Below are 15,726 nucleotides of genomic sequence, written 5' to 3'. Positions count from 1 at the left end.
TTTGCTCATACACTTCAGACTCACAGAGAAATGGAACCTTGTATCTCTCGCAGAAAGATTAGGGGCCTTGCTCCATTAGATCAAAACGTGTGCCCACGCTTTTCTGTCTCCTCCCGCAGAACTGATACAACCCATTTAGGCGCTCTAATTACAGCTGGCACTTCAGCAGAGGGTTAACAGCAGAGAGCGTGTAATGCCTGGCTGGCATGTCCAGCACACTAACGTGGTTCAGGGCTTAAGAAAGCAAAACAGAGTCTATGCAACTTCCTTTTTTTCTCCTTAACTCTTCCTTCTCCTCAAAGGGCAACTGGGGACCTAATCCTTCTTCTAAATTCTACTCCAGATTGGTGACTCTGAGATGCAGAAATACTACTGACAGGTTGACATTTCTCATGAGTTGCGATTTCCCAAGATTCTACGATACATTTTATCATTTTAACAAGTACCCAGATATGATTACATGCTTCATGTATTATTTTAATTATTACAAATTCAATGTAGTTCTGTTGTGATTTCACCTTAGTCTGGATAATTTGGGGATGGAGCATTCCCAAATCAGAATTGGGAATCGTTAATCTGTCTGTCCCATATTAGGCCTTTATTATTTCTTAAAGGGCTGGTTCTTGATTATGATGATGATGATTTTTGCCATGTAACCTTTTTCTCCCAAGTTAACAATTGTGTAGAAGTCTAATGTCTAAACAAACCACAGAGATGGTGCTCTGGCCAAAGAGAGTGTGAGGCCAGGAGCCCCACATCTCTACCTGTCCGTGAAAGAGCCCTAACTGACCTCAGGGTCCATGGCACTCTGAAAACTACTGGTCTACCTATTAATAGCTTTTCTAAAATATAGCTTTTGCTGAGTATTTTTTAAGTCCCAAATCAAATCAAATCAAATCAAATGTGTAAATACTTTTCTTTCTATTTCTGTCTTCTGCTCTTTTTTCCTCTTGAATTTCTAATCGTGGGCACAAGAGAGGCACTTTGAAGATCTGTAACTGATGGATAGATATTCAGAATCGTCACTTACGGAAGGTGTGGTTAATTTTGCCTGTACCTTATGTTCGACTGTTTCTTACCATATAGACTCTACCTGACCAGTGCTTGGCATACCACAGCTTTCAACCCAGCACAGTGCCCGCTTGGCCCCTGTACCTCCACAGAGGGAAGGCTGGTGCTCCAGAGATCATTGCTAAGAAGACGTTAAGAGTCGCTCAGTGGGTTTTAACTCAAAAGCCCACCAGCACATAATACTGAAAGGTTTTTGGTTTGGGAGCAGATAAACACATACTTTCATGAAATCGTTGAACCAGCCTCGCCACAGAATCTATTGTTTTATCTCTAAATTTGAGATGCAGGATATAGAATTTACTAATGGGACTCTTTCTTGAAATAAGTTTTCATTTCTTTCATAATGTACGTAAGGTTACACACATTGTTCTGGTAGGAAGTAAGATCTCTCTGAGGAGACAACTGTCTCACATTTAGGTACATGTCCATCCGCTCCTATTAGGGAGATTTTCTCTACAGGAATATGCTGACCGCCTGTAAACCTCACGCAGTTAGACAATCTACAGAACAATTCCAAATTTTGCCCCTTTCATATTTAATCCGTTGGCTAGAAGTTAGGTCAACACTTATTTACCATTTCTGTTTTTCAGCTGTATTTTCTGTACACCTCACTTGATTCGGTTGTTTTCTGATGCGTGAGGAGGGTCTGTGAAGGAGAATGGGTGAGTTACAGGGAGGTTTACTCTCCAGCACGAGGAGTGTTTTAGCCATAGAGCATTATGAGGCTGCTACCTCTCTACTGCCATGAGATACAGAAGTCTTAAGTGGGCCATCTATTCGAATCTTCCAGTACTTAAGTACTGGGCAACTAAGATCCAACAACAATAACAATCAAAAAAAGATGGACCAACCTAGATGATGTCCACACTCCCAGCTTTCAGTCCTGGGAGGTCTAACATTGAACATGAAACATCTTGACCTAAAAAGCCTGCTATTCCAAACCTGAGGCCAAAAACTGGTTGATAAACACAAGGTGAAAATCAGGTAGCAAAGCCAGGGAAGGAGGTGTCCGCCTAATGCACCGTGGGAGTGCGTGCCTGGTGGCACGCAGGGCTGGGGGAGGGGGCTCTCTCAGCCAGGGCGCCGAGCCACACAGCGTCTTGGTTTGCCTCTTCTGCTTACAAAATCCTGAAATCTTATTTTTAAGGTTGCCCTCCACTATGGCTTTCTTTTTTTCAAGAAAGTAAGAGCTTTTAGTCTGAGGAGTATTTTTACCATCAGCTTTTTCAGGATGACACCCAGAACCCTCATGAATACTGCGTGCCCTGCACTTATGATTGTGGCAATAATGAGATCGATCCCTCTGGAGAAACTGGAGTGCTGTAGATATTTATCACTCTTAATGACTCTGGCCAGAGGCGGTCAGAGGCATCTCAGAGCCCAGACTACTCCCAACTTAGATGGTCTCTGATAGTGAGATGTGTTTACGGTGACTGGCATGCCTTAAAAGCCGGTTGAAAAGGGTTAAGCCGGTTTAAGGTCCTTTGGACCTTACAGTGCATTTTGCCCTAGAAAAGATGTCATTTAGTCATGTATGGATTCTGAAACCAACTCATCGTAGCTACTTAATTTGTTAGAGGCCAGGTGTACAACCGAAATAATAATATGTACCTAGCTTTTTAATGTACAGCTTCTTGGATGCGTATTTCTTCTTCACAGTCACCCTATGAGTAGGTGAATCCCATGACTCTCCCCATTTTAGAGGTGAGGAAATCAGGTACCATAAAAAGTTGTTATCACGATTAAGAATGAAACTGAAGAACATGTCAGGAAATCTTTGGGGTTCTCCATGTTGATTGTCCTTCTTCCTTCCTCCACCTGACCACGTGCTTCAACTATGGTACTAGAAAGCCACTGATGGGTTTTCTTAGGGAAAGTGTAAGGCAGATAAATAGGTGAATCTAGCACTTTCCATCCCTTTAGTGCTGATGTTTTGGCATAGTCTTTAGGTATGCTCAGAACCACTGAGAGCACAACAAAAGAACTTGATTTACTTCTTGTGAACATATTAACCTCCTGGACACGCACTTTGCAGTCAAGAAAGGTCCAGTTGTTGTTTTTGGTAGTCGATGAACAAACTTCCTTTTAAACAGTTCCCTGTTTACCTGGCTCCTGGATGAGAAGCAAACTCAAGGTCACAAGGGGTTAGGATGAAATAATCCATTCTCTAGGAAGTGCTGCCAAACAACGTACAGGCATGTCGCGCCTTCCCAAAGTTTGCGTTCACAGCCCTTTGCTTGGACGAAAGACCCTATGTTAGTAATGACTTTTCCTCGGAAAGCAAGAGTCTTCTTTGGATTTCTTTCGGTTCATAGAAACAGGTACTAATGTAGGTCTTCTGTAAAAGCAAAGAGGCATCAGTGCAAACAGTTGGAAAGCGACTGTATACTTTCAGAGCGATTTCGGCCTATGAAAGGTTTCATGGGAACATCCTACTGTAGATAGTGGGAAAAACCTGCATGGGGTTCAGACAGAAGTGCTGTTAATTCCGTACGGGAGTAGAAGAGAGGTGGTGAGGTCGTCCACTGCAGTAGTTGGACCCGTTGACTGATTTCGGCAGGCTGACATCAGGGATGGGGGCCAATTCTCATAGAATATTTTCTAAACTTTGAATCTGCCCAGTAGGATGGATGGATATTTTGAGTGTCCTTGTGGTTTCTTCAATCTCTTTATAAACTAAGCTTCTTACTACAGTTTTGAGGACCTTGAACACGGAACCTGTTCAGTTCCTATCAATCGGGCCAAGGAATCTTATTTCTAATGCTATTGCCCTACACACTTAAAATGTTAATGTTCCAAATCTCTTGGAACAATAAAATTCAAGAGTTTCTAACTTAGAAAAACTGAAAGAGAAATAGAAATACTAAAGCCTTTAAATCACTCTACTCTGAAAAAATAAAATATTTCTACTAAAGGGGAAGAGGGGATGTAAACTTCACAAATGAATGAGGAAACTCTGAGAGTCCTTTTCTGAAAATATAATGTATTTCCATGAAAGTGTTAAGATTGGAAACAGAGGTCCCAAGTGCTTTAAGAGGAATTGTATTCCCATCAGTGTGGCCGATTAGCTAATGGCATGCTTGAAGTCTAACCACAGTCAAGATCTGCTAATCAGGAATGAAAACAGAATCACTAGGGACAAAATTGAGTTTATTCAGGAGCAGGTTTTTCAATGAATTTCCAGCCTGAGATGAAGTCGTTACATATATGTATTTGGGAGGATTCTCTTCTCTGATGAATGTGATAGCCATCTAGCACATCAAATTTGGAAGCAGTTTCCTTGAATGGGAAGGGAAGGGCAAAACATTTTCAATGCATTTAGTAGGATGAAAAGCCGTCATTCGGGGTGCCATTTACTGTAACATGTGTGTGAAAGCTTCTGGAGCCCACGCTGGAGGAGCATATGTGACTAATCAGTGTGAGATGGGGCATGTATGACATCATGAACCGACAGAGGAAATCCATTAACTACATCATTTGCTCTTCCTCTGGGGCTCCAGAGATAATTATTTGTGTTTAAAACAAAACAAAACAAACCCTTTTTACTCTTTTAGCACTCGGGAGAGCCTGGCTTCCAACACGTCAAGCATTGTTGAAAGTAACCGTCGTCAGAACGTTACCTTGAGCCCGGTGCACGGTGGGGCCGGACCGGCTTTCAGCTTCCGAGCAAGTACGGACCCCGCGACAAACGAAGCTGAGAAATTACAGAAACCTTCCAACTGCTTGCAGGCTTCTGTTACTAGTGTGTGACGGTCGCTCTGCTTCAGATATCCCGGCTCCTTCCGACACAGCCAAGTTTACGACACTGGGACTGATGTTTACATCTTGGGAAAGACGAGCATCTCGACCACAGTTTTTGTGTTTACTTAAACTGTGCTGCTAAGTAGGCTAGGGAAAAAAAAAAAAAAAGAACAAAAATCTTTATTTCTGAGTATTGCTTTTCACATGTATGGCTCTGTAGCAACCGAATAGCAGTAGTAGGGGTGATATGTATACTTTTGCTTCACTACTTGTAACTGAGCACACAAAAGGAAAGTCTAGACACTGTAAGTGTGATATGCATTCCAATGTCATGAAGTTGCCAATTCCATTTTTAAATGCCACAGATGCGTGTTGCTCCCAGTCTGTGGTCAGAGGGTGCCACGGAACTGATCCTTGACACTTCCAAAAAAAAAAGAAAGGAAAAAAAAAGCATAAGCCACCACAAAATGTCCACAAATGCGAGGGTCCGCCTGGAGGGAGATCCATGTCAGACTGACCAGAAGGGACCCCAGCCCCTTTGTGTGTAAATTGGTCATGCACCAGTCATTTCTCACTGTGAGTTTTCGTGACACGATTTTGCAGGAGCCCGTGAAGTGTGTCAGAAGGGGTTGTGGTCGAAATTCTGGGAGTGTCTGTTTTCAGGATTTTGTTTTTACGTGTAACAGATGCTTGTCTGATTTTTTAACCTTCCATAATCACAAACAGGAATATAGGCCTTTGATTCTGAAGTGGACGAAGGAAGGGGACCCCCCAGCCTGGCTGGTGCACGGCACTGGGTGATCGAAGAGGGAAATGTGGACTCTTAACCGGTGTTAATCAAATATTTAAGGAAGATCATTTCCTCCTTGTGATACTTATGATGATCCTATCTTACTATAATAGATAATGATAATTAGTTTGTTTAAAAGCAAAATGTTCTTTGTGATACAAATGAAGAGTATGGCCTGGGGATGTTATTCTTTCTAATGGAAGGACATTAATCTATTTTATGTAGTTTTAAATAGAATGCCTAAATTAGGCTACGGGAGATCATTTTTAGTGGTTATAGGAAAGAGCAGATTTAGGGAGAGTTGAACTTCAGGCCTTTTATTCCTGGAAAGATATCTATAGAGAAAACTTTAAAAAATAATTTTTGATGAGAACTATACATGTGCCCACATACTTACCAACAGAATGTGCTCATTCTGCAAGTACGGTATAATCCGAACTTGTACTCCCCTGAAATTTATCAGAATGACAATTATGCATACATGAACTATGCCAGAGTGATGTTTACAGATACTTTGTAACCAATTATAGGAGGCCGTTTTAGGTGGATGTATAGTTATCAGCCCAACTTATTTCAAAATGGTTTGTCAGCATTTGGCTTTGGTTTACAACGTCACCTTGAATACGAAAAAGACTCTAAGCATTAAAGGGATTACAAATGATCGGGCTCCACTTTACAGAAAAGAGACACTTCAAAGTTCCCCCCATTTTATTCTTTGAGAACCATGGGCTAAATGTGTAGATGACGAAAAGATATTTGCAGAAGGGTTACATAGGACACAACGTCTGGCAGAAAGTTTTATTTAGTTTGGTGGCATGTGATGTTTGGAGCCGTATACCATAAAATAATATATCCAAAAATAAATCTAAAGTCATTCCACCTCAGACTTCAGTAAGCGGCATAAAAATGTGTGAAACATTTCTGCTTCAGCATTAGGTTCAATCAGTAGGGATCTGTTTAAAGAACACGGTCCTAGATATAGTTGGACTGATTCTTGAAACATATGGATATTCCCTCATGCATTTTCAGATATTTGCAAGTTGCATTGGGTCAAACTTGACTCATCAAGCTTAAGATACCTTTTTTTATGCTCATAATGAAACGTAAGCACGTTTCTTGGTAAGCCCCTATACCACTAAAATGCTTAAGTCAGTTGGCTTTGAATCTCATGCCTTATTTCTTCCAAGGCATGCCCTGATTGCCCAGAAATGAACTGTCTCATTGCTTAAATATGTCCAGAAGGAATGATAATGTATCTAATAGACTATACACAGAGTCCGTTTCCTTGGGGAGTTGTATAACCATACGGTTACCAAATTCTTCTAAATTCGTTTTTCTCCCCCCCCCCGCCCCCCAAGAACTGCTCGCAAGTGTTGAATCATACTATCAGCTCATAAATAACGTAACCATTGAAACAATACATCAGCCTCTAGTTGATCCTCTGAAAGTGGCCATTATTATAATCAAATGCTGTGTGGACAGGAAAGAAAAGCATTACCCTTAAAGAGAAGCTTTAAAATATGACTTTATCAATAGTTCATAAGAAATAGGTTTACAAAAGACGGTATTCAAATAAAATGTGTATACTATTAGCCTGATGCTATTGGGGTAACGTGATTTTAAAAACAACCAGAAACTCCCTTAGACCTGGAGCCATTAGCGTAGAAAAGATGGGCTTTAAAGACGATACGATGTTAAGCAGACGTTCCGTGTGGAACTAGCCCCGTCTGAATCTAATCAGGATTCTCAGATGGGGGAGGAGTGAGGCGACAGGAAGCGTGTTACAGATGTGACCCGAGATGGTCCACGGCGAGCTTCTTGGTGACCATGTGCTCGGCCCGCACCAAGGTTACCAGCACCCGTTTCCTCCCCCGCGCTGATAGCTTTGTGTTCCGTGGCTGCTTATCTAGTCTTCGCTTAGAGTTTCTCAGCTGAAAGGTTTACAAAGCTGAATCTGGTTGAATCTCTGTGTAGCGTTCAACTTTAAAGGGTCAACCCATCTGTCGGCATTTTGCACACGTATGTATTATTATGATACAGCATATTACTTTATGGTAATTTTTATTTTTACATAGAACTACCTCCATAAATTTGATGAAGCGGCAGCAGTGTGTTCAAGTGTATTGTTCAGAAAAGCAAAGTTGAAAACTTTCGTGAACATTCGGCCATGGCGTTCTGTGTGTGTGTCAGTGACTGCCCATGCGGGCTCGTGACTTTTTCATGGCCGTGGTTTTGTTTTACGGCATTATTTCGCTTTCAGATGTAAACCTGTCTCTCCTCTCTTTCCCACAAAAGCACACTCAATTTTGTTACGAACGAAAGGAAGTTTAAATTTCTTGTCTTTTCACCCTACCCCCACCCCCCACAAACCCCCCCGTTCTGCTAAGAGTTCTCTCTGGCCAAGAGCCGATCGGTAAACATAATTTAGCAAGCTCTTTACTCCTGTAAGAATCTGATTTGAATTCTAGGTTTTCAGTAACAGAAGTCACACCAGAAATGTGGACCGTGCCAGCTTTGAAGTACTTTGGGCCTCGCTGCCTTCACGCACACGCTACCATACCAAGCCCAAACTTCATTTTAATTAAAAGAGCAGTGCTGTGTACTCGCCACGTGTGTTAAATAATTTGTGTTCCATTTTCTCTATTTTGCACATCTCAGGGGACCTTAATGAGGATATGAAAAGGGGGTGCCACCAAATAGAGAAAACAAACACAAGAGCCGAATGGGGACCAAGCAGGATAAAAATACCAAATTACCGCTTCTCTGATGTGGCGAAGTACAAGTTCAGGAAGCATAAATTGAAAGTTAATCTGAAGTAACGATGATCTGAACACCAGCTGTTCCCAAGTCTCCCTTTCTTAGAGCCCAGCCAGCGGTTCGAAGATGTAAATTTAAATTATATCGCAATCGCCATGGGGAAGGAAAAAACCTGTTTGATGAAAAGGAAAGCACTGTGTGCTTTTTGAGGTTGGCACAGCTCTGTAAAACCCTACCCAGGACAAACCACTTATTGCCACCAAGTGTACTTGAAGATAAAGTTTTTAACTTAAATTATAGGCGTATTGCTCACAATCCAATAGTGAACCTATTTTGAAAAGTCCCACCATTTATAACGTGGGCGGTATTCGGAGCTTGATTAAAAGCCAACAACAAACTATCGTGACTTTGCCCATTCATTTTGGGATCTCAAAGTGCTTCCAAAGCATTCAGATTGACAAACAATTAACAAAGCAGGTCCTATTTGTAATACCCATACTTGAAATGGACAAACAGAAGGAGTGACTTAAGATGACCCAGAAACTCAGTGGCAGCTACTGGTGATCTATTTTCTATCTGTTTGATAGACCGTCCTGAGAAATCACTAAACACAATGCTATTTTTTCTGATGTGTGCTAATAAAGTTGAAGAAAACAAATACAACTGTACACTTTTGTCCATTTTCATTCAAAAAGTTCAGGGCGTTTGGAATCCTACAAAACCCACCCAGTGCGGTCAGAGGCAGATCCCAGACATACACCCTTGTTTACAGTTTCATACTGGGCTTCTGTAAGTCCCGTGCTAAACACCATCTTTCAGGAACACGCGCTCCTGGCAATGGAAGGTGCTAAAATGGGAATCGTGATTTAAACCTTTATCTAAGTACTCTTCCCAGTGCTGCTTTGGGCACGATAGAAATTTAGTACAATATATTGAGTCCTACTGGAAGAATCTGGATTTCCCAGGGAGCTTATCTAGTTCTAAGTGTTTTCTCAAACTGGGAGATATCAGATCCTTGCTGGGGAACCTTCCCCATTGCCACGGGCCAGTCCCAGAACCAGCCAGCAGCACGCTGTCAGGCGATAGCGGACCCCAAGCAGAAGTGATCCTGTCCTTTCCTGTCCTCCCCCCCCCCCCCCCGGTACTGCCTTGCCCGTTCTCTTCTGTTCGCGAGCCATGCTTCTGCAAGTGTTTGGGGCTCAGGGAAGCCAGGACACGGGAAGAACGAATGCAAAAGCATGGAAACCATTGTTTTGCTTTGGGTTACTAAAATATGGGCAGGAAGGAGGTTACGATCAGTCTGATCTTTGCCAAGTAAGATAAAAGAATCAGCTGTCACTCCGTCATTCTCCCAGAAGGTTCTACAGTTTTAAGGATACATCCGGTATTTTCCGATAGATTTTTATTTAGGAGACATTTCATAAATTTATATATACGAAAAAATTCATGATTAAATCTCCTGGCATGTTGAAATAGGCCTTGGTATCTCCCTGATTGAGTTACTCTCTGCGTCGTCTTCAGCAGCATCCCATAGAGATTCCCCCGTGATTGCGCCTCCAACACATAATCCTGTGTTTGTACAGTTGTTCTATGACTTACAGTTGCTGATTTGCAAGGTTGAAAATTCTACAAGGCTCATGGGGGACTAAACCTTCTTATGATTGTATATTATCAGTTACAGGGCTTTAATTGCTCATTGTTGGCTTCAAATGTGAACGCACACACACATACGCACGCGCACGCGCACACCCTGCCAGCGAGGGAAGGGGGAGTTTCACAAGTGAGGCAGCAGTGACTCTGGAAGCAAATGTAAGGCTAGAGGCTTGGCTGGTCGGCGTACAGCGCCTATGCCTCCCTGTCCAGGGGCTGACCTTGACACCCCCGTTCCTTGCTCCCACCAAAAAGAGGTACCAAATCTGAGATCCGAGAACCCCTCCAGTGTCCGTCCTCTGCAGTCATGGAAAATTCTCAGCAGCTCCTTGCCTGCCTTTCCTCGGAGGTCCTCCCTCCCTGCCTCTTCCCATTCCCCCGCCTGGATACCGACACACCACCACGGTTTCCACACTGGAAGGGCAAAATAGTGTGCGATATTGTGCACACGTGATGGCTTAGGACTAGGGCTGCCCTGAGGTCACCTTCATGTAAGTACTGACAGCTACAAATTAAGGTCCGTAGAGTAGTTGACATAGATACTACTTTCTAGAAGAGAATTAAGTTTCAACGTTAAGTTTAAAGGGATCATAATTCTGCAGGTATCTTTCTCTGAGTGACTGAATGTGACTATTGCATTAGGGTAAATGAATTAAGAAGTGCAAGTGGGATTTACTGTATGTTAGAAAGGAGTTTTGCAGCCAAGACTGCCTTGAATAAAATGTGTTTGCACTGAAAAAAAAAAAAAACTTTAAATTACTTGGTCTCTGGTTGCTGTAAAGGTCATCCAAGATGGATGTTCTGTTTATATTGTATAGTATTTCATATGAAATAATTACAGTTCATGAAATGTCTTCCCTAATGTTACTGATTTATGACAGCACATTTGTAACATGGTTTTTATTGTGCCGGTGTGCCATATTGTAAATGATGATGACTGTCATGCTTAGTATAATAACTTAAAAGGAAAAAAAAGCACAGGGATTTTTTGTAAGTCTATATTTGAAAGTCCCTCCATATGGTAATATTGTGTTCATGTTGTTTATGTAGTGTTGTGTGAAATATCCATTTTGGATTGTGTTACTTTTTAAGATATTAAATAACATTTGGTTATATGTCTAAGTGGATTTTTTTTTTGGTGCTGGAGCGAAAATACTTGAGGTGAGACCAATTTCTTGCTCTCCTCAGTTAATAGGAGTTTGTAACAAAACTTGTCTTGCAGTCTTTGTGATCAGAGCTTTTGAATGACAGCAACGGAAGAGGGAAATATCTCATCAGAATCTTTTCCCAGGAGTGTCGAAAAAGACACATTTGGGGGCAGCTATTCAAATCTGAGAGTCAGGCTGAGAGACACAAAGAATGGCGTCTTCTGTGAGATTAGAAAGCAGTGTGGTTGGTTTGTGTCATTGGCCCTCAAACCACAGTTTCTGTCCCCAAATAAACGCGATCCCCTGGCCCGTGAGCACCCGGCGTCTAGTCACATATTCCCGGGGCGCTTACAGGAGCCCGGAACTCCTCCGTGCCTCACCGCCTTCTTCAGGCTCTGTTAGATACCTTTTGGCAGTCCACATGGTAAACCTTTGACCTTGGAGAACAGATTCCCGTTTTTCAAGCCCAAAGTAATCTTCCATCAAGCAGACGATGCAGTTAGGCAGCAGCACTGGTAGTCAGAAACAACTGGAAGCTGTAAGTGGAGTCTGATTTTCTTGTAAAGGCAATTTCCCGAAGCAGACCTCCAGTGACAGAGTCCTTTGGGTAAGTGTGGGGAACCCAAGGTGACTGCTCTGAAGGACAAGTCCTATTTTAGTTTGTCCGTGTATAGTTTACACTGTCCCCGTTCAGACACCCCATTCTTCAAGCACAAAGTTAGGAAGAGCTAGGGCCCTGAAATAATAGAGGTGTTTGCGCGTTGCCTTCAGAGCGAGCCAGCAAGCCAGACACATGGAGGAAATGTGACTTCAGAATATGGAAGGCAGGATTCTGACTCCTTTGAGAGAATGGTCGCAGTTCATAAAAATCTTTTCTTTCCAAAGGAAACGGTATGGCTTTCACTTATTTTTAAGTGTTTAGAGTGGTGGGATTTTTTTTTTTTCCTCCATAAAGTAAAGCCAAGCAGGGTACTCAGTCGTGCCTCCTGCCCTTTTACAGCTGTGAAATCGAGAGCCACTGAATAATAAAAAGAAGGTATTCACCTGACTTTAATAATTTATTTAACTGTGAAATCGTACCCCTACTGTGGGGATACTTGGATTTCATGATATTCCCCCTGTTTGGGCCCAGTGGCTCCAGACTTTTCCTATAAAGCAAATAGTTAATCGTGTAACACATGGACTAAGTGTGTGTGATGAATAGTTAGAGGCCGCATTGCACCAGACAGCAGTTCCAAGAAAAATCAAGGCACCTGCACCCAAGATAGGCTGAGTGGGGTTTTCTGGTGAATCTTCTTAAAAGAATTGCATTCGAAGTGCAATGTCAACAGCAAGAGGCAGATGCAATGCTTTGAACAAGAGAGGTCAGCTCAGAGGCGCTAATGTGGAATCGCAAGGAGAAAACAGAACTGCTGATGTTCAATGAAGAGCAAATTCTCCCCTTCTCAGATCTGGGACTTTGCGGCTAGTATCGGTGGCTTCAGTGGAGTGAAGGCTGGACTTCAAACCAGCCTTGGCCTATCCAGGTGACCCTTAGATGGTTTGTTAGGCAGCCCCAAATTGCACCCAGCTCGCTCCTCCCAGGTCATGTCTCCCCTGTTTCTCTCGCCGTGTTGTGAGGTTCTTTGCAGTATTTTTCTTTCCTGTTTCCTTGGGTTCATTTTACTTTATTACTCTTTTCTCTACATTTATCCAAGAATTTTTGTTTGCTTCTTTGTAGTTATGCTTTCTTGTCTGATGTTTGGACTCCTTCCTGGTCTCAATTATTTATATAAAATCTATAATTCTATATTTTTAACTTTAAGTTATATATTAATCATACATACTCATATAATATCTATTATATATACTACAGATACAAGATGCATGCATTATAATGTATAATATATGATGTTATATACATAATCTGTATGTAGCTACGGTTGATAACTGGTATTTTTAATTTTGTATTTATATTGCCCTACCCTCCTTGGATCCACAAGCCACTGTCATCCGTCAGTCTCACCTCCACTCACCTTTGCACTGAAAGCTTTTTGTTCTCCAACACTTGGATAGAATCTACCACCAGCTGATTCATCAAAGATCTGATAAATCACTGGCAGCTTCCAGAGATGAGAGATAGATGATAGATATTGCATTAGACCAAAGATCTCTGTATTGTTATAGTCTACAAATGGCAATGAACAAAAAGATATCATGCCAGAGAATATAGGTTGACTTCTGTATGACTCCCTTTTAATGTTGTGTTGAGAATTGATGATCTTGGGAAATAATCTTTGAATATTTTTATAGCTATGCTTCAAGCCAGCATCTATCATTCTTTACTATACCCTATATTGTGGGGGGGGGGGGGGGCGGGGGGGAAAGAATCCCCCCCTGAAAGGCACTTCCTTTGAAGTTAGTAATAGGTCAGTGGCGCTTGGGTGGCTCAGTCGCTTAAGGGTCCGACTTTGGCTCAGGTCACGATCTTGCGGCTTGTGGGTTCAAGCCCCTCATCAGGCTTTCTGCTGACAGCTCAGAGGCTGGAGCCTGCTTCAGATGCTGTGTCTCCCTTTCTCTCTGCCCCTCCCCTGCTCACGCTCTCTCTCTCTCAAAAATAAATAAACAGAAAAAAATTTTAAGTTAATAACAGGTCAGTGGTTTCTAGTATTTAAAACCTCATTCTCAAATATCTTCCACCAAGGTAACATTTCCCCATTCGCCATCCCCCTAGACTGTGAAGGTGTCAGCGGTCTGTCTGTCCTAACCATGGGAGCTTCGTGATGTCTGCTAACTGTTGACAAGACACGCGGCAGGTTAACAACTATTAAACGGATTGGAGATGACACAGTTTTGTGGGGTTTTTCCTTTTTCCCTTCCTATGATTTCATGGCAGTTCATAAGACTTCTGAGTTGAATGTCAAAGGGTCAGTATTCAGATGCAGAAGGTATTGGGATTCCCAGTGACACAATGGCCTTGGAGACAAACGATTCCAGATTCCACTTCCGCAGTTAGTGTCCTCCGTGTCTCCTTCAGGCTTTCAAAGGGACCGAAGTGGGTGGAGTACGGGGTGCCAGCTGGCCTCTTCAGTCAGGCAAATGGGTATGATAGAGGCTGTCTTTCACAAGTGACTTTTGTTCTAGCCAGTCGATCTGGAGAATCACCAGTGCTTACGCTTCCCTAAAGATTTCGGCAGTCGGAATATTTTGTGGAGAGCTTACTGAGAGTGAGGCATTTCCACTGCGTTTTTAAAGCAGACATTTTAGAACAGCTTTAGAATTACAGAATTACTGTGACAGTGGTGGAAAGAGTTCTAACGTAGCCCATACCCAGTGTCCCCTATCATTAACATCCCACACCATATGGTACAGTGCTTGCGATTAATGAACCAATATTGAAATGTTATTGTTAGCTAAAGCAGCACTTGATTCAGATTTCCTCAGTGTGTCCCTACTGTCATGGAGCCCAGCCTGGATACCACATTACATTTCGTCACTGTGTGTCTTTAGTCTCCTCTGGTCTGAGACGGTTTCTGATACTCTCTCTGTTTTTGATGACCTGGACAGTTGTGAAGCGTATGGGTCAGGAATTTTGTACAAGGTCCCTCCCTTTGGGCATGTCCTCCGCTTTTCTCATGACCAGGCTGGAGTTCTGTGTGATTGGGAGGGGATCATAGAGGTAGGGTGCCATTCTCCTCATACCGGATCAAGAGTGAACACTCTCCATGTGTCTTATCACTGTTGAGTTTAACTATCACCTCGCTTGAGATAACAGTCGTCAGCTTTCTGTGCTGCAAAGTTACTGTTTTCAGCTTCCGTACTGTACTCTTTGGAAGAAATTCTGTATACTCAGCTCACACTTAAGGAACGAGGACTTAAACGCTCCATCTCTTACGGCGGAGTATCTAAAGAGATTACTTGGAACTCTTCTGTGCATGTTTGTCTCTTCTTCCCCATTTACTTCTTCAGTCATCTATTCCCATCAGTATAGACTCATGGATATTCATTTTATACTGGGGGTTATAGTCCATTACTACTTTATGTTATTCCTTGAATTTTTCCAGCAGATGCCATTGTCTGCTGTTTTGGTGGGCTTCTTTGACATACCCTTATTATTGCAGTTGATGGTTTACTTGGTTTTGAGCACTTTTTTTTTTTCTAGGAGAGAGAGAGAAACAGCGTGAGCAGGGGAGGGTCAGAGAGAGAGGGAGTCACAGACTGAAACAGGCTCCAGGCTCCGAGCTGGCAGTCAGCACAGAGCCCGACGCGGGGCCCGAACCCACGAACCGTGAGATCATGACCTAAGCGAAAGTCGGACGCTTAACCGACTAAGCCACCCAGGCGCCCCGGTTTTGAGCACTTCTTAACTTTCCGGCACTGTAAGATGCTCTAGGCTTATCGTGTATGTACAGCCCCAGGCTTGGAATGAGTCACTTCTCCGAGGAGCCCTGGTTTCTTTTACTGGATGGCATTAGAAAACAAGATCTAGCGGTAGTAGGCATGTCCACTACTGCGGGAGAGCCATTATTTCTAGGACCTCTCTGCTGACACAGCCAGGAGATACAGGTGTGTGTGCACTAATCTTTGTAT

The 15,726-nt window shown here is 42.6% G+C and overlaps 1 protein-coding gene across 1 annotated transcript in view; it reads left to right on the top strand.

Annotated features, from left to right (window-relative positions):
• Window positions 1-9,027, top strand: part of STOX2 (storkhead box 2) — a 110,914-nt gene extending 101,887 nt beyond the window's left edge. The window contains exon 4 of the mRNA XM_039253840.1: window positions 4,626-9,027. Within this exon, the coding sequence (XP_039109771.1) occupies window positions 4,626-4,821 (196 nt within the window). The 3' untranslated portion in view covers window positions 4,822-9,027. The remainder of the gene's footprint in view (window positions 1-4,625) is intronic.
• Window positions 9,028-15,726: the final 6,699 nt, after the last annotated feature.

This window comes from Hyaena hyaena, unplaced genomic scaffold (genome assembly GCF_003009895.1).
Source record: "Hyaena hyaena isolate Hyena2069 unplaced genomic scaffold, ASM300989v1 scaffold_467, whole genome shotgun sequence".
Taxonomy (NCBI): domain Eukaryota; kingdom Metazoa; phylum Chordata; class Mammalia; order Carnivora; family Hyaenidae; genus Hyaena; species Hyaena hyaena.
Note: the sequence above shows the minus strand (reverse complement) of the source record. Positions and strands in the feature narration are given on the sequence as shown.